This window comes from Aplidium turbinatum, chromosome 3 (assembly GCF_918807975.1).
Source record: "Aplidium turbinatum chromosome 3, kaAplTurb1.1, whole genome shotgun sequence".
In the NCBI taxonomy this organism is placed as follows: Eukaryota; Metazoa; Chordata; class Ascidiacea; order Aplousobranchia; family Polyclinidae; genus Aplidium; species Aplidium turbinatum.
This window is the reverse complement of record NC_137474.1, coordinates 39267331-39292910: the sequence shown is the minus strand read 5'-3', so window position 1 is coordinate 39292910 and position 25580 is coordinate 39267331. Positions and strand designations below refer to the sequence as shown.

Genomic DNA, 25580 nt, shown 5'->3' with positions numbered 1-25580 from the left:
AACGGTGTTCAACTTGCGGCCGTTAACAGGTAATTTAATAAGCATGTGTTGGCGGCCGTGCCCTGTTTTTGAAATAAAAAAATTATTTCATTGATAAAAATGAAATGTATTTTAAATATTATACAGGGATATCTAGAACCACTGGATACCCTTGTAGCTTGTAATTATATATAATATTTCAAAGTTTAAAACTTGAAAAACATTCTCATCATAAGTTTTTGTAGGCTAGGCTATATTGTTAAAATCGTTTTGAGACAAAACTTTTTCCTCAACCTAATTTCATTTTAACAGTAGCCTACATTCAGTGCCGGTCTTTGGGGTGTGCAAATCGTGCGATCGAACAGTGCACGAAAATTAGAGGGCCCCGCAATTTAGGCTACTCAAAAAATGCAGTAAATTTTGTCATTTCCAATTTCCTTTGTCATTTCCTTAGCTCTATTACCAAAAAATGTATCGCCGAGCGGCTACGTTTGAACGACGATTGCCAGTTTTGTTGATAAGATATAAACCTGAAATTTTCTATGTGCATAAAGCAAGACATACCTTTTCAATTTGCAAAGGCTTAATAATTTTATTGTATAAAGTAAATTGCTGAGAATTGGTACAATTTGGTAAAGTTTAAGTTATCACAAGATAAAGCTAATACTTACTTTGTGCTACTGTTTAATTTCTTCGTGTAGATGTATGATCGTGCTTTCCAACGATGGCAAAATTGTTAAAATCTGAGCTGAAACAAGAAAACTACAGCAAGTTTAGTGGAAGCACTATTTACCGATCACAGCAAGCAGGGGGTGGCGTATACTGAATAAGGATCGATTCGCCTTTACAATGCATTGAAAAAAAGCTTCGCCGAGCGTCTACGTTTGAACGACGATTGCTCGTTTGGTAGATGAGATATAAACCTGAAACTTTTCAGGTGCATAAAGCAAGACATACTCTTTCCATTTGCAAAGGATTAAAGATTTTATTGTAAAAATGAAATTGCTGAGAATTGGTACAATTTGGTAAAGTTTAAGTTATTACAAGATAAAAATAGTACTTGTTCTGAATTTGTAGCCAATTGATTCGGGTAGATGTATGATCGTGCTTTCCAACGATGGCAAAATTGTTAAAATCTGAGCAGAAACGAGAAAATTACAGCAAGTTTAGTGGAAGCACTATTTACCGATCACAGCAAACAAGGGGTGGCGTATACTGAATAAGGATCGATTCGCCTTTACAATGCATTAAAAAAAAGCTTCGCTGGGCGGTTAAGTTTGAACGACGATTGCTCGTTTGGTAGATGAGATATGAACCTGAAACATTTCAGGTGAATAAAGCAAGACATACCCTTTCAATTTGCAGAATATTAATGATTTTATTGTAAAAATTAAATTGCTGAGAATCGGTACAAGTTGGTGAAGTTTAAATTATTACAAGATAAAGATAGTACTTGTTTTGGATTTGTAGCCAATTGATTCGGGTAGATGTATGATTGTGCTTTCCAACGATGGCAAAATTGTTCAAATCCGAGCAGAAACGAGAAAACTACAGCAAGTTTAGTGGAAGCACTATTTACCGATCACTGCAAACAGGGGGTGGCGTATACTGAATAAGGATCGATTTGCCTTTACAATGCATTGGAAAAAAGTGTCGCCGAGCGGCTACGTTTGAACGACGATTGCCAGTTTTGTGGATAAGATATAAACCTGAAAGTTTTCGTGTGCATAAAGCAAGACATATTCTTTTAGTTTGCAAAGATTTAATAATTTTATTGCAAAAATTAAATTGCTCAGAATCGTAACAAGTTGGTGAAGTTTAAGTTATCACAAAATAAAGCTAGTACCTATTTTGTGCTACTGTTTAATTGATTCGTGTAGATGTATGATCGTGCTTTCCAACAATGGCAAAATTGTTAAAATCCGAGCAGAAACGAGAAAACTACAGCAAGTTTAGTGGAAGCACTATTTACCGATCACTGCAAACAGGGGGTGGCTTATACTGAATAAGGATCGATTCGCCTTTACAATGCATTGGGAAAAAGTGTCGCCGAGCGGCTACGTTTGAACGACGATTGCCCATTTTGTAGATAAGATATAAACCTGAAACTTTCCAGGTGCATAAAGCAAGACATACTCTTTGCAGTTGCGTTAGATTGGTAGGCTACTTTTATTGTAAAAATTAAAATGCGAGCTGAAATTAGATAGCTACAACACATTTAGTTGCAAACGTTTCATATTTTTATTTTTAAAGTTAAATTGGGTAAATTTTTAGCTGAATTGATGCAATTTGGTAAATTTTATGTCATTCTAGGTAGTTATATTCAACACTCGGCGTTGGTTTAATGTTTTTATTGTAAAAAGACAGTAAAATTGTCAAAAAATCCATATCCATTCCGCTTTATCACCTTCATTCCGCCGCTTTTCAGCATCCTTTTTTTCACCCCTTATGTAGTAGTTGCGTCCGTTTTGTGACGTCATATTGACCAGGGTGGCGGATTCTATACTTGCACCGTGTTTTTTTAGTGATTTAGCGCTATGTTGGTGTGCATAAATTTGGACAGTGTTCAAAGTAGCCCCACCTATTTTTGTTTAGCTGCATCAATGTGTTTGTAGTGCTTTTCAAAGTGGACAGCGGGTTTTTTGTCTGGTTACACCCAATGATGACCAAATTTGAGATATTTAGCATAAATAGTTTAAAGAATACACATAAATGAATGTGAAAAGTGTTCAAAGTAGACTAGCGAAGTACGGTAGGCAGCGCAGTCGGCTTACATTTGATGAGTGTGGAGTTTTTAGACTACACTACGTCAGAGATTGTGAGTAATATTGCGTTTTTGACAATATATTTGTAAAGGCCAAATTTGGGAGTGGCAACATTGCTTGGAAGATTGTAGTTTTACTAAATTCTAATCATACATTTAACTTCTTGCATGTTTGTTGTTTGCTACAGTATGTGTTGAAAATGTTAATGTTGAAGAAATAAACATGCATGAGTTACAATGTAGTCTACTCTTTACTACTTTTATCTTGACTCTCTGGTCCAATTTAAACAATTTTTGTACCAAAACTACATAATAAAGAGGAGCATGTTTTCAAAGCATTAAAAAATGTTCAAAGTTTTCTTAGAAAAGGTCTGGGTGGGGTAGCCATGTACTGTATTGGATTTACAAAAAAAATTTCCAAAAGTTATTTTTTAAGCTAACTGCACGCACACAAAACTGGCAATCGTCGTTCAAACGTAGCCGCTCGGCGATACATTTTTTGGTAATAGAGCTAAGGAAATGACAAAGGAAATTGGAAATGACAAAATTTACTGCATTTTTTGAGTAGCCTAAATTGCGGGGCCCTCTAATTTTCGTGCACTGTTCGATCGCACGATTTGCACACCCCAAAGACCGGCACTGAATGTAGGCTACTGTTAAAATGAAATTAGGTTGAGGAAAAAGTTTTGTCTCAAAACGATTTTAACAATATAGCCTAGCCTACAAAAACTTATGATGAGAATGTTTTTCAAGTTTTAAACTTTGAAATATTATATATAATTACAAGCTACAAGGGTATCCAGTGGTTCTAGATATCCCTGTATAATATTTAAAATACATTTCATTTTTATCAATGAAATAATTTTTTTATTTCAAAAACAGGGCACGGCCGCCAACACATGCTTATTAAATTACCTGTTAACGGCCGCAAGTTGAACACCGTTGGTGTAGATGTATGCAGAAACGAGAAAACTACCGCACGTTCAGTGGAAGCACTATTTACCGATCACTGCAAACAGGGGGTGGCGTATACTGAATAAGGATCGATTCGCCTTTACAATGCATTAAAAAAGCTTCGTTGGGCGGTTAAGTTTGGTAGATGAGATATAAACCTAATACTTTTAAGACATACTCTTTCCATATGCAAAAGTTTAATAATTTTATTGTATAAAGTAAATTGCTGAGAATCGGTACAAGTTGGTGAAGTTTAAGTTATCACAAGATAAAGATGGTACTTGTTTTGGATTTGTAGCCAATTGATTCGTGTAGATGTATGCTCTTACTTTCCAACGATGGCAAAATTGTTAAAATCCGAGCAGAAACGAGAAAACTACAGCAAGTTTAGTAGAAGCACTATTTACCGATCACTGCAAACAGGGGGTGGCGTATATTGAATAAGGATCGATTCGCCTTTACAATGCATTGAAAAAAAGCTTCGCTGGGCGGTTAAGTTTGAACGACGATTGCCAGTTTTGTTGATAAGATATGAACTTGAAACTTTCTAGGTGCATAAAGCAAGACATACCCTTTCAATTTGCAGAATATTAATGATTTTATTGTATAAAGTAAATTGCTGAGAATTGGTACAAGTTGGTGAAGTTTAAGTTATCACAAGATAAAGCTAATACTTACTTTGTGCTACTGTTTAATTTCTTCGTGTAGATGTATGATCGTGCTTTCAAACGATGGCAAAATTGTTAAAATCTGAGCAGAAACGAGAAAACTACAGCAAGTTTAGTGGAAGCACTATTTACCGATCACAGCAAGCAGGGGGTGGCGTATACTGAATAAGGATCGATTCGCCTTTACAATGCATTGAAAAAAAAGCTTCGCCGAGCGTCTACGTTTGAACGACGATTGCTCGTTTGGTAGATGAGATATAAACCTGAAACTTTTCACGTAAATAAAGCAAGACATACTCTTTCAATTTGCAGAATATTAATGATTTTATTGTAAAAATTAAATTGCTGAGAATTGGTGCAAGCTGGTGAAGTTTAAGTTATCACAAGATAAAGTTAGTACTTACTTTGTGCTTGTGTTTAATTGATTCGGGTAGATATATAATTGTACTTTCCAACGGTGGTAAAATTGTTAAAATCCGAGCTGAAACGAGAAAACTACAGCAAGTTTAGTGGAAGCACTATTTACCGATCACTGCAAACAGGGGGTGGCTTATACTGAATAAGGATCGATTCGCCTTTACAATGCATTGGGAAAAAGTGTCGCCGAGCGGCTACGTTTGAACGACGATTGCCCATTTTGTAGATAAGATATAAACCTGAAACTTTTCAGGTGCATAAAGCAAGACATACTCTTTCCATTTGCAAAGGATTAAAGATTTTATTGTAAAAATGAAATTGCTGAGAATTGGTACAATTTGGTAAAGTTTAAGTTATTACAAGATAAAGATAGTACTTGTTCTGGATTTGTAGCCAATTGATTCGGGTAGATGTATGATCGTGCTTTCCAACGATGGCAAAATTGTTAAAATCCGAGCAGAAACGAGAAAATTACAGCAAGTTTAGTGGAAGCACTATTTACCGATCACTGCAAACAGGGGGTGGCGTATACTGAATAAGGATCGATTCGCCTTTACAATGCATTGAAAAAAAGCTTCGCTGGGCGGTTAAGTTTGAACGACGATTGCTCGTTTGGTAGATGAGATATGAACCTGAAACATTTCAGGTGCATAAAGCAAGACATACTCTTTCAATTTGCAGAATATTAATGATTTTATTGTAAAAATAAATTGCTGAAAATCGGTACAAGTTGGTGAAGTTTAAATTATTCCAAGATAAAGATAGTATTTGTTTTGGATTTGTAGCCAATTGATTCGGGTAGATGTATGATTGTGCTTTCCAACGATGGCAAAATTGTTAAAATCCGAGCAGAAACGAGAAAACTACAGCAAGTTTAGTGGAAGCACTATTTACCGATCACTGCAAACAGGGGGTGGCGTATACTGAATAAGGATCGATTTGCCTTTACAATGCATTGGAAAAAAGTGTCGCCGAGCGTCTACGTTTGAACGACGATTGCCAGTTTTGTGGATAAGATATAAACCTGAAAGTTTTCATGTGCATAAAGCAAGACATATTCTTTTAGTTTGCAAAGATTTAATGATTTTATTGTAAAAATTAAATTGCTCAGAATCGTAACAAGTTGGTGAAGTTTAAGTTATCACAAGATAAAGATAGTACCTATTTTGTGCTATTGTTTAATTGATTCGTGTAGATATATGATCGTGCTTTCCAACAATGGCAAAATTGTTAAAATCCGAGCAGAAACGAGAAAACTACAGCAAGTTTAGTGGAAGCACTATTTACCGATCACTGCAAACAGGGGGTGGCGTATACTGAATAAGGATCGATTCGCCTTTACAATGCATTGAAAAAAAGCTTCGCTGGGCGGTTAAGTTTGAACGACGATTGCTCGTTTGGTAGATGAAATATAAACCTGAAACTTTTCAGGTGAATAAAGCAAGACATACTCTTTCCATTTGCAGAATATTAATGATTTTATTGTAAAAATTAAATTGCTGAGAATTGGTGCAAGTTGGTGAAGTTTAAGTTATTACAAGATAAAGATAGTACTTGTTTTGGATTTGTAGCCAATTTATTGGGGTAGATGTATGATTGTGCTTTCCAACGATGGCAAAATTGTTCAAATCCGAGCAGAAACGAGAAAACTACAGCAAGTTTAGTGGAAGCACTATTTACCGATCACTGCAAACAGGGGGTGGCGTATACTGAATAAGGATCGATTTGCCTTTACAATGCATTGGAAAAAAGTGTCGCCGAGCGTCTACGTTTGAACGACGATTGCCAGTTTTGTGGATAAGATATAAACCTGAAAGTTTTCGTGTGCATAAAGCAAGACATATTCTTTTAGTTTGCAAAGATTTAATAATTTTATTGCAAAAATTAAATTGCTCAGAATCGAAACAAGTTGGTGAAGTTTAAGTTATCACAAAATAAAGCTAGTACCTATTTTGTGCTACTGTTTAATTGATTCGTGTAGATGTATGATCGTGCTTTCCAACAATGGCAAAATTGTTAAAATCCGAGCAGAAACGAGAAAACTACAGCAAGTTTAGTGGAAGCACTATTTACCGATCACTGCAAACAGGGGGTGGCTTATACTGAATAAGGATCGATTCGCCTTTACAATGCATTGGGAAAAAGTGTCGCCGAGCGGCTACGTTTGAACGACGATTGCCCATTTTGTAGATAAGATATAAACCTGAAACTTTCCAGGTGCATAAAGCAAGACATACTCTTTGCAGTTGCGTTAGATTGGTAGGCTACTTTTATTGTAAAAATTAAAATGCGAGCTGAAATTAGATAGCTACAACACATTTAGTTGCAAACGTTTCATATTTTTATTTTTAAAGTTAAATTGGGTAAATTTTTAGCTGAATTGATGCAATTTGGTAAATTTTATGTCATTCTAGGTAGTTATATTCAACACTCGGCGTTGGTTTAATGTTTTTATTGTAAAAAGACAGTAAAATTGTCAAAAAATCCATATCCATTCCGCTTTATCACCTTCATTCCGCCGCTTTTCAGCATCCTTTTTTTCACCCCTTATGTAGTAGTTGCGTCCGTTTTGTGACGTCATATTGACCAGGGTGGCGGATTCTATACTTGCACCGTGTTTTTTTAGTGATTTAGCGCTATGTTGGTGTGCATAAATTTGGACAGTGTTCAAAGTAGCCCCACCTATTTTTGTTTAGCTGCATCAATGTGTTTGTAGTGCTTTTCAAAGTGGACAGCGGGTTTTTTGTCTGGTTACACCCAATGATGACCAAATTTGAGATATTTAGCATAAATAGTTTAAAGAATACACATAAATGAATGTGAAAAGTGTTCAAAGTAGACTAGCGAAGTACGGTAGGCAGCGCAGTCGGCTTACATTTGATGAGTGTGGAGTTTTTAGACTACACTACGTCAGAGATTGTGAGTAATATTGCGTTTTTGACAATATATTTGTAAAGGCCAAATTTGGGAGTGGCAACATTGCTTGGAAGATTGTAGTTTTACTAAATTCTAATCATACATTTAACTTCTTGCATGTTTGTTGTTTGCTACAGTATGTGTTGAAAATGTTAATGTTGAAGAAATAAACATGCATGAGTTACAATGTAGTCTACTCTTTACTACTTTTATCTTGACTCTCTGGTCCAATTTAAACAATTTTTGTACCAAAACTACATAATAAAGAGGAGCATGTTTTCAAAGCATTAAAAAATGTTCAAAGTTTTCTTAGAAAAGGTCTGGGTGGGGTAGCCATGTACTGTATTGGATTTACAAAAAAAATTTCCAAAAGTTATTTTTTAAGCTAACTGCACACACACAAAAAAGGTAGGATCTATTGCTAAAAGTTGGTGTCAAACGACGCACCCCAGAGGGTGTGGTTGGATAATGGATAGTCATACATTTGACACAATTAATTGTTGGCACCTACTGCAACATGAAAGCAATTATGCTCTCTTCTAAACTAATTTGACATTTGCAGTTATGGTTGCAACAGTTCAGTTGTTTTTTATTTCTGACCAACATTCAAATCACCAGGCTTTTGCTGCACACTTGCAACCTTCTTTCGACAGTTTATTCAACAGTTTAGCAATTTCTGTTCTTGAGTACTGCCAAGGTGTGATTTTAGCTGGACCTTTCAGTTTTCAATTGGAAAGTTTGAATAGTTTATTTTAAACACTGCCTAACCAATAGCTTATAATGTGTGTATATATAATGTGTATAAATCAGAAATTGCCTATTTTTTTCATAATCTGTTGCCATTTAATACTTTGAGACTCATTTAAATATCAACAGTTATGTAATATATATTGTAATGACAAGAGATGGTAAAGAACTCTATCAAGCGAGATTGACAATCCCAAATATCGGTCCTGTAATCAGCTTGTTTTTGTATTGAAATTACAGTGGTGTATACTTGCTGCGTTTTTACATGTTCATGCTATAATGCTAATATCTTTTAATTATCACCATGTGTCGTCTTGTGCCGAATGTTGGCTGTCAAGTGCTTCCACATGTCACATTCTTCCACTACATTTCAATATGAAATATTTTACCCACTTATTTTTTTCCATAGAAGTAGCCTACCTATTTGTTCAAGCTTATTAAGAAATATCTTCTAGGTGTATATTTGCAGCTGTTTTCTACCAAGTTTGAAGAGAGTTTATACCCAACCTAAAGAATCTTCAAAGCCTTAAGCTGAAGAAAAGAATTGACGAGTCCAATTTACACATGTTTTCAACTAGTCAGTTATTTGTATAGCTACCATTTACAACAAGCAAAAGATTTACTTCCACAAATATTTAAAATGCCTTATGGTCTGACATGGGCTCATTATCTTAAATCTTTGACATCTGGATTGCTGGCTATTCTGGCTGGATCTCAAATAGTACACATGTGGTATAGCCCTGATCTGTCCATTCCCGAAGTGCCTCCAAAAAAAGGTGAACTTCACACAAAACTGTACACTCAAAAAATATTTTTATCTCGTCAAGATTTTGAACCTACAAGTAGTGAAAAGATTTTGAAAAGTGATGAAACGTCTTAATTAAATGGAACATACTACCGCGTCATGTCAATGTATATATCACATTGTTTGCACTATCGGCATATAAATTGTTTTCATCCGTGACTTTCACTGCAAAATCCACTGTGAGCTGCATGTATTTGTTTGTAGGTCTCACCATGGATACAATGGAAAGTTGTATAACCTAGTGCATTTTAGTTGCACTGATACTGTATATTTTGGTGAAAATTTGTTGTTCATCTGTTATTGAGTTCCACTACGCGAAATATGGGTTTTCACTTTTGAAAGATAGAATTTTATTCATACCTTATTTCCAAGCAATAATCTATACTCAAGAAACGTTATGGGTTACCTTCCCCTTTGGGGCTTGTGGAAGTCGTGTTAATTGATTTAATGAATATTTGTCGAGCGGTAGTTGCAACGTTTGTCTGGTGAATACCAAAGTAAAAGCAAAAACATACAATTACAAGTTGTTTTTATTCTGGGCTGTTGTTTTGCGCATCATGGCAATGCGCATTCTCACTTGTACGTTATTCACTCTGAGGAAAATCATTGGCATTGTGCACGACACGTCAGTGAAGCAACAGAAACAAGTGTTGTTATCATGATTGGTTTCATTATTATGACGTCACACGTTTGAAAGGTGAGGTGGCCTTCAGAGTCCTCATCTCTAGTTACGCTTCTAATAATTTAGCTGCAACGTTTCAAACATTGATTGTAATAAATAATAATAATTATGTTTTATTTTGCTTCCATTACGACACTACACAGCGATTGCAGATTCAACAAACGGAATGATCCGTTAAACCCAATTCGGAGACAGCCTTTTTTGGAGAAAACCGATTCGGTGATTTCTTAAATCCACCGACGGCTTCTGTATATTTAGAGAATTTGTATGGATCATTTGGGTGGGCGTTTTTTGTGTTTACCTTCCCATATCCATGCAAGCGAGAAAGTTATTGTTTCAATGTAGGTGTAAATCATCTGATATCTTGCAGGTATAGGCTATAGCGATATCTATCAATTTTAGTTGAGACATTTTCGCTGAGGCTTCATATGATTAACCATTATTGTTAATCACGAAACGCCGTTTAGCAACTGTTTTATATTTTCGCTGAGTCTTTATTATTTGGTTAACCTTAACCTCTATTATAAGTTAAATCCTTTGAATAAGCAGATGCCGCTTTAGCCTTACTACATTCACCAATTGATATTTTTAACATGTTTTATTTGAAATATCAAAGCACAAATAGACTAACTTGATAAAAAAAAATGTTTGTTCAAAAAAGCCTAACATGATCTCTAGGTACAGTTTGTTGAACATCAAACTTTGTTTACAAGGAATATTTTTGCTTGACTTGCAGGCAAACTTTGGAGTAATTACAGCCCAGACAGAGTCAAACTATAACATTATAAATACAAAACAGTACCACAAAAAATATAAGTTTTCTTTGAATTTGAAGTTTGATTAACTGTTCTTTTGAACAATTGAGAGCATTTTTCGACTCACATTAAAAAAAACAGTAAGTTTTATTTAGCTAACTTGTTGATACATGATTTTCAAAAAAATTTACTTTCAACAAATGAAATATGCAAGTGCTTTCAATGAAATATGAAAAAACGAAAACACATCCAGAAACCAATTGTATTGTCATGAAAGTGCGGTAGCTATTGTAGACGTTCTACATATCAAGTTCAAAAAAGTTATGTGAAAGAATCGCTGCTGTTAGCCTACAGTACTTGAGCTTTTTGCTTAAACATGAAACGACAAAGTCCGTTGAGTCATCAACGAATAGCTTATTGATTTGTAGTCTGCAAGTAACTTTTTTCGCCAACAAAATAAACTGAACTGCAAGCTGCAGTCATGGTATCAGAAGGAAATTCAATAGGCCTACTGTTATGCAAAGCCAGTTCGGAGACCATGACTTTGAAATATTGTAAAAAAAAATGTTCAATACGTTTAAATGGGGCTACTGTTGTGGTCTTCTAGCACTAAAGCCATTCTGTATGAGAAATTAGGCCACTACTCGTGGTTTTCCGCAGCGGCATCACTTTTAGCCTACTCGATAGATGACTGAGTGATTTGGCATAAATAATGATGCGATTTAGCGATTCTTTCACACAATTGTCACATAACTTCTTTGAGCTTGACAGGCAGAACGTCTACAATAGCCACCGTACTTTAAATTATAAACGAAAACAGTGCAGTGTTTTAAAATGATATTCCTACATTTCATCATTTTGAACTGTGGTTGGTCCGTTCATGCCGTATCGCATGTCATTGAGTGGCCCGATTTTTTTGCCAGCAATCAAATGATTGGCAAGTGCCGCCATCTTTTCATCAAACGGTCGTTTCATTTCCAAAGAGAGGCTTGACATGCTGCTTGGTAAAAATGAATTGAGAACGAATACTGCTCTTGGCTGTTTTCTTGCCCATGCTAAGGCCAAGCACGCCTGCAAACATTTTAAACAAAAGTTTAAGAATTTGGATATTTGTTTAGGCCTACCACCGTGATACATGGGATGCCGTTATTAAAACTAATAGTTTAGCGTTGTAGCCTATATCTGGTAAAAAATCACCTCACTTGCCACTGGAGTTAAATTAATCGCGTGAAAACGAATTGCTGGTTTACAGGCAACTATCGAATGAAATAAGGTATACACAGCAAGCACATACTGCAAAACAACATTCCAGTTCTGTAGCTTACTTTTTAAAACTGACTGAAAGCACCAGCTGAAGGTATAAAACTGTTTAGAAGAAGCTATCTTTCTGGCGTAACCTGACCAGGTAGTGCTGACGCCAGGAAGATCGCTCCTTCTCAACCGTGCATTCTTGGCGACAGTTAGTTTACCGTAGTTGTTTTCTTTCCACAAGCTTAAAGATTCAATTGACTTACAAAAGCAGCGGTTGATAACTACGTGGCATGAACACTTTGAACAGGCGGTATGCAAAACAGCTTCCAAAGAGGACTGCTTTGTGGGCTACAAAAACTATCGATGTACCGGTAATTAAAGATAGAAAGAGTTTTACACCAAGGTTATTGTAGACTAGCCTGTAGCCAACCTATATTTTTTGATAAAACATTTTTTTACTTTCTATCGAAGGGACGGGTCGAAGTAGATTACACGCACCTAAGTAAGTAAGCAGTAACGTTGACAGGGGTAGGCTATCTACTTTTGCACCAGAGCCCGGAATAATTTAAGGGGCCTGAGAATTTGAAGAAACCAGTGCGTATTTTTGGATGCAGTGCGTTTTTCATAAAAGTGTCTTGATTTGGCTGCCGAGGATCTCATTGGCACCGGCCCCAAATATCCTCTCAACGGCCCTGGGAGTAAGACCTGTGCGATGATGCGAAACCATTAGTGTTCATATATGAGACCAGCTTTTCCATCAATTTAGCCTATGGTATATTTAAGTAGGCTACGCAGGGCCGTTGAGAGGATATCATCGGGCCCCAAATCACGACACTTTAAAACAAACTCGTTAGGCTATAACTTATTTAAAGAATACGCTGTAGTTTTTCAAGTTTTCCGGCCCCTAAAATCATCCCGGGTAGGCTACAAAGTAGCCTACCCCCTGGACCTCCCTGTCAACGCTACTGCAAGTAAATTTTGGTCTAGTTAATGTAAGATTGAATTTTTTATGAATGTCACCTCCACCAGATCACATTCTTCATAGCACCGGAAGTGTTTCAGGTTTGATGCTTCTTGTAGAACTTTCATCGCACGGAAGCAGTGGCTTTCTTTTACGTGAGTGAACCGATAGAGAACTCCAGTGCTTGATGAGCCGATGTAATACTGCGCATAAGATGCCAGATTATGACATAGGTCTACAGCACTTTCATACACTACTCTAGCACTAGCCTACTTTGATAATAATTTATATTCATTTCTGTCAAAAGCACGGGTCCAGAAGTAGATTACCTTTTGATACTAATTTATTATGATTCTTTTATTAAATTAATAAAATAATAATTTATTATTATACTAACTTATGATAATAATTGATTAAACATGACATATGACAATGTAGCCTCTCAAGTTCAGAACAATGTCTTGGGAGAAAAACAAATATTTTAACTCTTGTTAAGCTAATTCCAAGACGATTATAGTAAAACAGTCTTTTAGAGTCACTATTTCAGCAATGTACAATCGAGGTCAAATATTAAGTTATTAGCCATCCTCAACTTGCCTCAAAACGTGTAGGCTACTGATATCCTAATAGCCTACAACAACGCCCTGATACTTAAGCTATATCGATTTCATTGGAGATGCATTCGTTTTATAATGCCTCCACTTCACACATGAAAGTGAGGTAAAGTGGCGTTTGTTGGCAAAGCTTTGTGGTTATATTTTATTATTATATTTATAAAAATGTGGTAATATTTTAAGCTTTAACTAGAAACACTTTTTTTTTTTATCAGTGCTAGAGGTTTTTCCAAATGCTTCACAGTTTGGTGTACGTGAATAAAGTTAGTAGTTCTTTGTGGTGAAGACTGGTGATCCATCACAAACTATTTATTTTCACAGCATTTGCCTTGATTTCCAACAATATGATTTTTCACTCTCAGCCTTTCAAGTTCCAAAGTTGTCTTTTTTTAACAGACTTGCGCAGTGGCGTACGCAGGATTTTCTCAAAGGGGGGGGCCATTGAGAGTAGCGTAGCCAAGAATTTTTGAAGTCGGGCGAAGCCCGACGGCGTTTTCGCTTAAGACGACACCCAGCGGCGGGGGGTCTGGGGGGCCTCCCCCAGAAAATTTTGAAAAATTACTTTGAATTTGGTGCATTCTGAGAGCATTTTCAACAAAAATGTGGGTATGAATATTCCTGTAAAATGGTGCTGTTAGGTGGCATAGCAAAAGGATAAGATCATGCTTTCTTCGGCATTTTTCGGAAATAAAGCTAAGTCTCTATGTTTTCTTGTTGTTAATTCCTGGCTGAGATGTTTGAATGTTTGGTATTGGCAAAACTCGCTCTTTTAATGCAGTTTTGTTTAAAATTAGGCAAGTTTTTTATAGACTGAAAGCATCATTCCCAAGCATAAAGAGACTGAAAGCATCATTCTCAATATCGTGACGTCACACGCGTGCCAAAGTGGGGTTGTAATCTCCAACCCCCCCCCTTTGGCTACTGGCCATTGATATCCCAGACGTCTTCATGATATCTCAGTATGGTTTTAGTTTAGACTTTATCCATTTCTCTCTCACTAATCGCTATAATAGGCTTACAGAACACTATGCTACATTGGCATACCTGGGGTGGGGTAGGTGGATTGGGCCATGTATTACGTGGCTTAGTCTATAAAACAACATTGTTTCAGTAATTTCTTTGACAGAGCAATCCAAAACATATTCAATGTCTTAATCTACGTCGTTAACTACTAAAAAAAATTTAAGGGGGGGGGGGGGGGCCATGTCCCAATGGCCCCCCCCCTGCGTACGCCACTGGACTTGCGGTTAATCACACGTTTTAGCTGGGAAAACGAGTTACAAAACGAAGCCTAAAGCCATGGCCGTGTTAACCGCCCCCAGACTGGGGATCCCACGGTTGTTTGGGGGCCCCTTCGTTTTCATATGTTTAATGTTTTGACGGTTAAGAAGCTGCTACAAAAGCTCGATATAGTTGATAGCTTATACTAATAATGCTTGTTTTTATATAGCGCTGTATCCAGCGCAGAATGGGTTACTCCTCAGCGCTTTACAAAGCAAGACAGTGTCAATGCAGCCGTATAGAGGCGCAACTGAGTACATTATTACCTGACTCCATTCCATTGCTCAGTGCCAAGCAGGAATTTGATTCAGTACCATTTTTAAAAAGTCTTTGGTATGACCCGACATGGCATCGAACCCATGCCTACCGATTCAGAGGCAGGCGCACTAAGCCACGGAGCCGGTTGAGCCGAGCTTAAATCATGCAAGGCCGTCTTTACTACTTCCCAAACCTTCGGCTGGGGCCCCCTTTCCGTCTAGCGGCCCACGCATTTTAGTTTGTGCAGCATTTTTTGTCTTATAATTTTACATGCACCAGTAGGCTACAATTTTTTCCCATTTTTGCAAAAGTTTTTTCGTTCGTTTTGCTCGCTCAACCACATTTTATTCATCTAACCAACGACCTTGGGCATGCATGGTTTTGGAAATGAATGAAAGGAGTAAAAAGCTTTTATGCCTCACAAATAATAATGCAATATTCCGAAGTACACATTGCTCACTCTCAGATAGCCTCATTAATTCAAAAATTACAGCATTAAAATCCTTCTGGGGTTGTGAATGAAATTGTTTTTTGAAACGGTGCTTGTTATGGTGATAGTTTATTCATATAGCTATTGTTTATAACTGTACCGTACCATTCTCGCAACAATCGATATAAAAGTTTTCTCTCTCTGGTTAAGTGACTTAAATTCAGACCAAACCTTCTACCCAGGTCCAATTTTAATTTGATGAACTTGGTTACATAAAAAGTGTGCATTTTGATAAAGAATTTAAAAAAAAAACATTAGCCTATAGGCCATTAGGCCTATTGCGCCGAAAATGGTAAAAAAGTGACTAAGACAAGATTATATCTTATTTGTCAAAAATTTTCAGGGGACAAGCTCCCCACACTCCCTATTCGCCTTTACAATATCGGACATTAAGTTTTTCATTCCCTATTTATATATCATACATTTTGCTTTGCAGTATTAAAAGTCTGGTACTTCTGTTTTTAAAATGTTAGAGTTGTTTAGCCTACTCTTTGCTAAAATGATGAATATGATTTTTTCTGCATATAAAGAGTTTGCGCTATAGTATAACGCTTTCTTTTCGTATTTTTAAGACCCATCACTAAACGCAAGAGCTCATTATTGAATTTTGGGAGAGGAGGCAAGTTGGTCACACGGCCCTGTCTAGACCTATCAGCAAACTACCGAATCTTACCTGAAATTTTGATGGAATAGCACGTGAATACTCTCGATCATTTTTCCTTGAGTTATCTTCTTGAGCTATTGTGAAGTCCTTGACTATGATCACGTACACACAGTACAAAGCGTAGAGATGTTTTTCAGCTTCAAAGATAGTTCTACAGAGAAAAACAAATCCCACTATGCTAAATGAGGACAGATTTCGGAAAGTTTTTTTTGCTTCTGTTATCACCAGTAGGCCTATCCTCAGGCCCGGATTTAGCTGATGGGGGGCAGGAGCACTTTTACATCGGGGGGCCCCCCGTGTGAAAAACTACTTCTACATCTACAGTAGCATTAATCCTGCACTGCAGAGCATTTTGTAGAAACTTCAAGGGCTAAAAGAAAAAAATCACACAAAATCACATTTCTTCCACGTCGGGGGGGGGCCCCCTTCAAAAGGGGGGCCCGGGGCACCTGCACCCTCTGCCCCCCCCCCTAAATCCGGGCCTGCCTATCCTAAGCAGTTTCAAAGTTCAACCATTTTTTACATTGATGACTTGTTTGCCAAAGTTGAATAATGATGACTTACAATGATGCTTTACATTGATGACTTGTTTTCCGAAGTTAAATCAATGTAAAAGACATGGCTATTATGACTGGGTAGACAACAACAAAATTACTTTGGATCTTTGTTACTCTCGGTTTGAGAATTAGCCTAAGCTAGGGCTACCATATGTCCTCTTTTAGGAGGATTTGTCCTCTTTTTTCATAAAAAATGAATTGTCCTCCGAGGACACTTGAAAATGCTCAAATGTCCTCTTTTTTGCATTGCTTTTAGTTTCAACAGGGTTTTAATTTTATGTGATGTTTGACGAAAGCTAAATAGCTCAGTGGTTACTCGCCCGGCTCAAGATCACAACAAGTGCTGGTTCGACTCTCGGGGTGTGCGCTTGAGCAACGCATTTCAGGACTGCTCGCCATTCAGCGGCACCTAATGAATGGAAAAATTCCCCGGCAACAACACTTCAACAATCGGAAACTTCATTCTGCCAATCTCGGTAACCGGCCCTGCGTCAAGAGCCTCTACAAGTATGCGAAACTACCAGAAATTACCTATCAAGGCTTTTTCAGTCCGAGGATAAAGATTCAAAACCAACCAACCAAGGCTAAGCAACGATACCAAAAAGGTCAATAGGCTACAAACGAATTTATTTTCAGAGTCAGTTCAATCATAACAGCTGAAAATCGATTTCAATCAGCTAGAAAAAAGGAATTATGAAAAGTGTGTTTTCTGTGAGCTGTGGCAGAAGTAGGCTCGCCTTGTTTTAGATAAGTGTTTATTGATTTTGAAGTTGTCAATACATTGCTTGTTGTGGCTATGATGGCAACATTTATTTCTGTGGCAAACGAAAGCAGTGTTACTTGATGACCATATCAGATGTATTTCTATTGTTCGACTCTTGATTGATTGAATCTTTATCCTCGGACTGGGAAAGCTTCTTGTAGAGCTTAATCCTGGCAGTTTCGCATACTTGTAGAAGCTTTGAATCACTGACGCAGGCCCGGTCACCTAGATTGACAGAGTGAAGTTTCCGATTGTTGAAGTCTTGTTGCCTGGGAAATATTCCATCCATTAGATGCCGCTGAATGGAGAGCAGTCCTTAACGTGCGTTGCTCAAGCGCACACCCGAGAGTCGAACCAGCGCCGCTTGATCTTGAATCCTCTTCGTTCCCGAAGTGACGCGCTAACCAATTGAGCTATCGGGGCGGATTTGTTTATTTGGATGAATAGTTTCATTTTCCGAGTTCACATCCTTTGATTGGATGCTTCTTTTGTCTTACAACAAAGAATAGAATAACTCTTTTCAGCGGTATGTGCAGTAGGCAATCTGTCAGAGAAAAATGTTGGCATTGGTGATGCTAAACTGTTCGATCTGTAAGCTCCATACCAAAGCTAGTGCAAAGGCGTCTACACCTGATAGCTAGTTTGCATTAGCTTTGTTTAAACGATGGCACATTAGAAAATGGACAGAATAGTTTAAACGTTGCAAAACTATAGATTTTTTTAAATGAATTGTTAAAAATCGAGCAGTTCTTCGTCTGCAAGAGGCTGTGGCTGAAAAAGGCAAATGTAAAACTCATGTTTTCTGTGGTATTTGGTTGGTTTTGAATCTTTATCCTCGGAATGGCAAAGCCTTGATAGGTTGTTCCTGGTAGTTTAGCATACTTGTAGAGGCTCTTGACGCAGGGCCGGTTACCGAGGTTGGCAGAGTGAAGTTTTCTTATTGTTGCCGGGGAATTATTCCATTCACTAGGTGCCGCTGAATGGCGAGCAGTCCTGAAATGCGTTGCTCAAGCGCACACCCCGAGAGTCGAACTTGCGCCGCGTGATCTTGAGCCGGGCGCGTAACCACTGAGCTAACGGGGCGGACAATTGAATTGGTGAAAATTAAATGAACAGCAAAATGTTCATTGACTGAATCTGACAAATAAATATTGTTTTTCAATTGTCACTTTTGCTACATAGGCCTGTAATCATCTAAGAAGATGTAAAAATTGTTTAAACGTAAAAATACATTGCATTTTACTTGCTTAGGCTACTAAACATGTTCTCTTTTTAGGTGATGAAAATATGGTAGGCCTAGCCTAAGCTAAAATTAAAACATTTAGATTGCGACGTCACGAGTCTTATTGAAAAGCAACAACAGGCTAGGTTTTGTTCCATTTGTTCTATTTTAGAGGCTTCTCTATTTTTTCATCAGAAAATAAATCTTTCTAGTCTAGGCTACGTTTATCATAATTAAAATAGCTCCTATAGTCGTAGGCTATGTAAAGAAATTGTTAAGCTTACCGATTTGAAGATTTTAAAAGAGCGTTAGCACTCGGGTCCTCGTCCAACCAGGCCGGAAAAGTGCATGCCTGAGTTTTGAATTTTCCTTCAAAGTCGTCGTATTCAGTCACCTTGAAATTACAATAAATTATCGCAAGGGATTTTTGTCGGGGAAAACAAAAAGGCTTATGTTCTATTACAGATAGAAAAAAAAGTGTTAAAAGCATTACCTTCTTCACTCACAATGGATGAGCGTATTGTTTGATAAATAAGTTTAGTTGATTTAGCAGTAAAATCTCACTTTACAATGTCTCATAGCCCAATAGGCTAAGCAAAGAATCTAAAAATAGCTTTGACTTGTAATGACATCACAAGTCTCGGCGCAGGCACTACCGTATAATTAAAATACTAAACAAAGCAAACTATACAAAAATTAAACCTGTATAGAAAACAATTGGGCATATTCGTTATAGACAGATATTGTTGATTCAGCAGGAATAGTAGACTTTACAATGCCTGAAAGTAGAGAAAAGAAAAAGACCTAATATTACAAGTCCTTACTTGCCACATTTGTTGGTTGGAATTTTCAGAACTTAGCCGACTGTATATGGGTGGGCAAAGCATACTGGAGTCTTTTATAGATTTGAACATGTCTGACATTACTTTGTGGCGTTCAGCAATGTAAGATATGGTAACAGCTTTTCTGACCTGTAAAAAAAGGAGAAAACTTAACAAAATAAACAATTTAATAACAGCAAGGAAGTTTTGTTTCTGCCGGTTTTTATGCAATATAACTTACTCTCAAATCAGGGTTTATTCCATGAAAGAAAATTAAATTCAAAGCAATCAGAAATTGTTTCTGAGATTGATTCCCAGTCAATGCGGAAGCGGTTATCAGCCAATAATCAATCACAACTTAAGCCTACTACAGTGGTAGCTGGTAGGCCTACTGCTATTTTGCATTCGTTCATAACTTTTAGCGTTTGATGCTAAATAAAAAAAAAAAAATTAGGGTAATGGCTAATTGATAAATTGTCCCGTGTTTTTCGGAAAAGAACGGTAGTGTAACTTTGATGGCAATTCACAATTACATTTAGCCTACAACGTGAGGGTAAGATTTGGGTTTATGATGATAGAATCTATATTTTTTGTTCAGGTGTACACTGTACACCTGTAGGCTATACCATTATTACATGTGCGCAATTCGCAGAATGATGCTAATCCTTGGTAATAAGTTTTTAAGTTGTTTCAGTAAAACATTTTTGCTGGCTATCCGTTAACTTTCAAATTTAGGAAGCTTGTATTGTAAGTCTCCCTGTCCTTTTCTAAAATTTCCTTCAACGTACAACTTTTTGAAGCTTATTTGTTTTTCTTTTTAAAGGATTATAAATGGTTCTTCACAAACACCGAACAATATCAACACCAAAAGACCTCAACCATTCGGACGGCATTATCAAAAAACTGAAGTGATTGAAAGTAAACAGTTAAACAATACTGGCTCTTCCATTGAGAAGGCGCCTTCCTGCAGGTAAAGCGCTAACAAATTAGACGACGCGTGCCCAGAAACAATTAAGCCAAATTAGCCTCAGGAATATTGCTGATGACCCCTTTCCCCAACTCCAAGGGAGTGATATCATATTCGAACATTCTCTTTAACTTACTTGATAGGAAGGTGGTTGCTTGTGCATATACAAGTGAGAAAGTGGTGGGAGGTTGGTTGCAGTCCCCCACTTAATCCACAGCTGGTTTTCGTGCAGCGCTTCAACAAAACTTTCAGCATCAGGTATTCCTGAATAAAATTGTTTTAAGAAAAAATACTTTACAATTAAAAACAATATTTTACGTTGTTGTTACCTGATGAAATTATAATGTGGATGTTTAAAACGCGAATAACAATATTGTCATTTAATGGCCACCTCTGAGGAAACGAACAAACCACTTAACCTACATAAGACAATGCTGGCAAGAGAAAGAAACCTCCAGTAAAAAATACGGAAAGAAAAGTGACAATCATTAGCCTTCAGAAACATTTTATTTTCTGGAAGTTTTTTCCCAAAGTTTAGCCTACAGCTTGGAATAAAAAATCGGCTACAGTGAAAATCTTATTTTAATTCGAAGCATTTCTTTCAGTGTTATTCTTACTGGTGCAAAAAGAAAAAAAGTATAAGAATACAGCCTCACTTATCATGATATTTAGCTCTCCTTAAAGCCGGGATTTTTTGAGGTCCCTGCCTTGTCATTATAGCAGCCCATATATTTCTCAAATTTGTCGACAGAGAAAACATAACGTTATAACGTCTGCGTTTTGTCGCTTCAACCTTTTTCTCGACCTCTGCTATGTTTGGCCTACATCGTTTTTCATTGTGATGGTCCGAAATAAAAACAAACTGAAACTAAACTGAAACTGCTGAAACTGAACTGAAACTAAACTGACACTGAACTGAACAATGAAGTAAAGTTCAGTTACTGATTCTTGTTGTAGGCTACTGACAATTTTCAAGCAAACTCGAAAAATGAAATAATATTTCTTCAAAAAACAGAAAAACATATTTTAATTTTTTCTAACCGTGTAATCGAAGCAAGTCTCTAACATGAGCTGGGCTCTCGATATATTCGTTCCTGACCGTTCTCATTGTTTCAACTCTTGAGCAAAATTCCGTGACGATTCCGTCCATTTTTGCGTCCACCTTCGCATAGCATATGGAAGCTAAATGCATCAAAACATCATCAAATTAGAAAGGAACAAATATGATTTTATACTAAACAACAATAAATTCAAAGAATTCAAAAGAACTTCAAGACATATAATATGAGCTTGTGTCAACAACTTTTTTTTAAATCACATCAGTTTGACGTCGGAACGTGTTGAATAGACAGATGCGTTGTTTTGTTAATATAGTAGAGAAGTTATGCATTTGAAGTACTGTAAGCGTTCCTATTTAATCTTTCCATTTTGATGCTTGATTTCGTAGTTTGTCTTTCTGGAAAAAGTAAATAGCCGATCTTTCCTGTTTATTTTCAAATCGACAGTGACATCTGTTAGAAAATCAACAAAACATGTCGACAGAAGTTGGCTTTCTTGTCTTCCTGTCCGCATAGTCCAAATCTGTAACTATTGATTCAGATCCGTACCTAGCCAGAAGCCATGGAGATTTTCTTTGTTGTGCATTCCAGTTATTTAATCTACACCTATAGATTTACGATCTACTTTACTGGAAGCTTTTGAAAATCGATTGCTCTCTCCGCTGTTTACAGTAAGATGTGGCTGAAGGCATGCTATATTGCAGAATACAAACACAAATACTGCGAAAATTAACTTAAAATGCACAATTAAAACAAGTTCAACTCACGTGGTCCAGGCTTAGCAAACATTTGAATTATTTGTTGTCTGAGTTCACGTTTATCTCGAAACTGACGGAAATCGACGACATACATAGCACTAGTCTCCAAGCAGTCGCTGCTTGAAAAAGATGGCTCTAAAGATTTGTGAATACTTTTGAAGACAGCATCCATTGGCTCGTGTTCTGAAAGCCTGTAAAATTTTGTCTGTGCTTAGTTGTTGAAAATACTCGAAAAATATGTAGTAGTCTATATTTGCACTCACATAAATAAGTGTTCAGTGCTCATTTCGGGATCAAATTCTAAATGGTAAGAGGCACATTAAACATTGCTTGAGGTTCAACAGTTAGAGCAGGCTACCATAGTAGGCCTAACATATTTTGGTGCAAAATGTAAGAAAAATATAGTTGATTTTTTCTTGAAAATGGCCATTATTGTTTCATTTGCATTCATTATTCTGAAATAATCTGTGCTTCTGATTGTTTGGTAATACAACCTAATTGATTCTAATACAGTAGGCTAATAATAAAATAATCTCGGCAGCTGATTTTATTTTTGACAATTAATGCGATTACGACTGTATGCTCTTTTTCTGCATAAAATTGACTTTGTTTTTATAAAAGTGTGATCGATTAACTCACCATGACTACCATATGTGATTTAAAACGTGAAGAAGAAAAGCCGATGTTTTTCAGTTAAATTTTTAGTGTGCTCCTATCTCTTTGTCAAGCAGCTCTCCTGCGTGTAATTTCTATAGTAGCCTGCATTCAACTACAGTAGAAATATTATCAGCTACTTACCTCAAATGAGTTTTCAAGTCTGCTATCAATGGCGAACTGTGCGACGCATCTTCAATGTTCCTATACAAACTTGAAAGCTTTTTTTGGATCCTGATCAGGTCTATGATGAAGTTGTTGCCCCAGCCTTGCCCAGTTCCATACCCAACTTGTTGCGAATAATCGTCTGCGAAATAAAAACGCATCATTAAGCTGTGAATGGTAGAATTAAAGAACGTGATCAAAGAAACTTGCTTTTTTATTTTAGTTTTAAGTTTATTTCAGTGAATACTTAAGTCTCTTTCTTGAATCACTGGCCATTTGTAGGCTATCACTGCGTATCACGTAGGCTAAAGTCATAAAGCGATTTAATGACTTTTCTTTATTGTGGAAATAAATTGCCGTACAGTGAAAATATTAAACTTCTCAAATACTGGTAAAATAACATTCTTCTGTAAATTTATTATTTTATTTTGACATTTCATACCTTTTGGTGATGCAGTTGGAGGGAAGAAAGCTTGGGCTGTAGACTGCAAAAAATTCTGATGACTGTTGTTCGTCTCTTCTGATGGTACGTTTGCATTCAACGCGTGTGCAGACATTGGCATCATGTGGCACTTGGGTGACGTAAGTGACTGTTTCTCCCTGTCAGAACGCTTAAGGGCTTCAGTGTAGAGGTCAACACTATTCGAAGTACGAAACCGAACTGGCGATTTTTGTGGCTTTCCTGTGTCAACTGGATGTTGGTCATGGCTTATGTGCGGTTCGGTGTTGGACCTAGCTTTTCTCAACATCGATTCGTAACTTCCGCGTTCGACATAACGCTGATTGTGTGCACTGTTTAGCTTTGCATTTGAACAAGGAAATGAAGCAATATCTTCCGTGGAAAGATAGGAAGCTGCAAAAAGCGGTGACATGACAGCATGAACATTGAACAGTTCATTGAGTCAAATTCCTGTTAAAACTTACACGTAGGTCAAACTTCGCAATGAACAAGAATAGTGATCAAACGACGGCTTACATAATTTTTTCTGATCCTAAAAGGAATATATTCTGCAGTCTATACTGTTTACAAAAACCTTTGTCACATAGCCTACTTACACATGCATGCAAGATGCAACTCTTTCCTTCAAGAATTGCCGTGTGTGAGGGCAAGTCAAAAGCACGACTTCAAGTAGCTTAAAACTTTAAAAAAAACATTTTATTTCAAAACATAGTCTATATTTTTCATTGTATCCGTCATTAGCCATATATGCCAACTATGTGGTCAACAACATGGGCCTGATACTTTTATGTAAACTTGCAACGATATTAGCCTATAAACTCTATGAGTGACATTATCATATAGCCTTTCTAACATTAAAATTAGCAAGATTTTTACTCCAGAAATTTACCTTCTGTACAATCTTCAATCCCTCCAGACCTTCTTCGGTAATTGTAATCATGAAATGACAGTGATTTGTTGAATTCTTTCTGTGAACCCTGAAGTCAAAAGATAATTTTAAGTCTTTTTAGACTTGGAAATTAATTACTTTATAACAGTCCCCCAAAGATTTTTTCCTCCTTAAGCTGCCTAACTTTGTCACTGTATCACAAAATGGTATCAATAAATGTCCCACAAACAATATGTAACTCACTGTTGTTTGCTCGTGTAGTCTTGGAGGAACTTTTGGCGCTGGAGTCGACTTCCGTCTATGTTCGTCTGAAAGCATAGCTACCAACTGGTCTCAGCGTCAGGTTGGCAAAACCATTCAAATCAATTGCGAGACTTTTACAGTGGAATAGCAAGTTATTAACTATAAGAAGATTTATAGCCCACGTAGTTAAGATTGCTACGGATAGGCTAATGGACAAGCTGGTTACTATATTAATAAAAATTAAGATAAAAAAATTGCAGATATCTGCAAACTACATCTTTCAGTTAATCAGACTTAGTAATTATTTATTTACAAACTGAAGAGAAGCATTTTTCTCTCATTTCAGCTAACAATGCAGCAAATTATTATGCCCCTATACTAGCTATTAACCTGCTAGGCTATACATTTGCATGCACATAACAATAATAGTGATAGTTTATTTTACAGCAGTTAGGTGGAAAATAGCGTCAATAAAAAATCTCCATAATTGGTGATTTTCAGTTAACCGTCGCAGTTCTTCCGGGCTGTGCTCTGTAAATCGAACCTTTGCACATAGTCTAATTTTATTTTCTGTAAGCTAAAATATCTTGCTAAATTCATTCGTTCAATTCAATAATATAATAAACCTGTTTTGGCCAATCGTGTTTAAAATTAGTCACAAAATTTGTCACACAGCCATTTTTTGGGCTAAGCTTTCCACCTTTTTTGCACAAATAGGCCTTTCGTGAATAGGTATGAATATGATGCTTGCTTACTTTGAAAGTTTTTTTTTTTCTACAGATCTGCTAGCTGATGATCTTTTCCCGCTTGTAGCGTT

At 36.8% G+C, this 25580-nt stretch overlaps 1 protein-coding gene across 1 annotated transcript; it reads right to left on the bottom strand.

Moving 5' to 3' along the window:
• Positions 1-10521: 10521 nt before the first annotated feature.
• On the bottom strand, positions 10522-24910 carry LOC145767278 (uncharacterized). Its single transcript, XM_082579067.1, has 12 exons — positions 24764-24910; positions 24521-24608; positions 23614-24024; positions 23151-23313; positions 22362-22543; positions 21578-21718; positions 20673-20800; positions 19573-19719; positions 19033-19142; positions 16216-16357; positions 12959-13102; positions 10522-11758 (listed from the first exon to the last, which is right to left on the bottom strand). The coding sequence occupies exons 1-12, from the start codon at positions 24836-24838 to the stop codon at positions 11531-11533; spliced, it is 1959 nt and encodes a 652-aa protein (XP_082435193.1). The 5' UTR covers positions 24839-24910; the 3' UTR covers positions 10522-11530.
• Between the last annotated feature and the right edge of the window lie 670 nt (positions 24911-25580).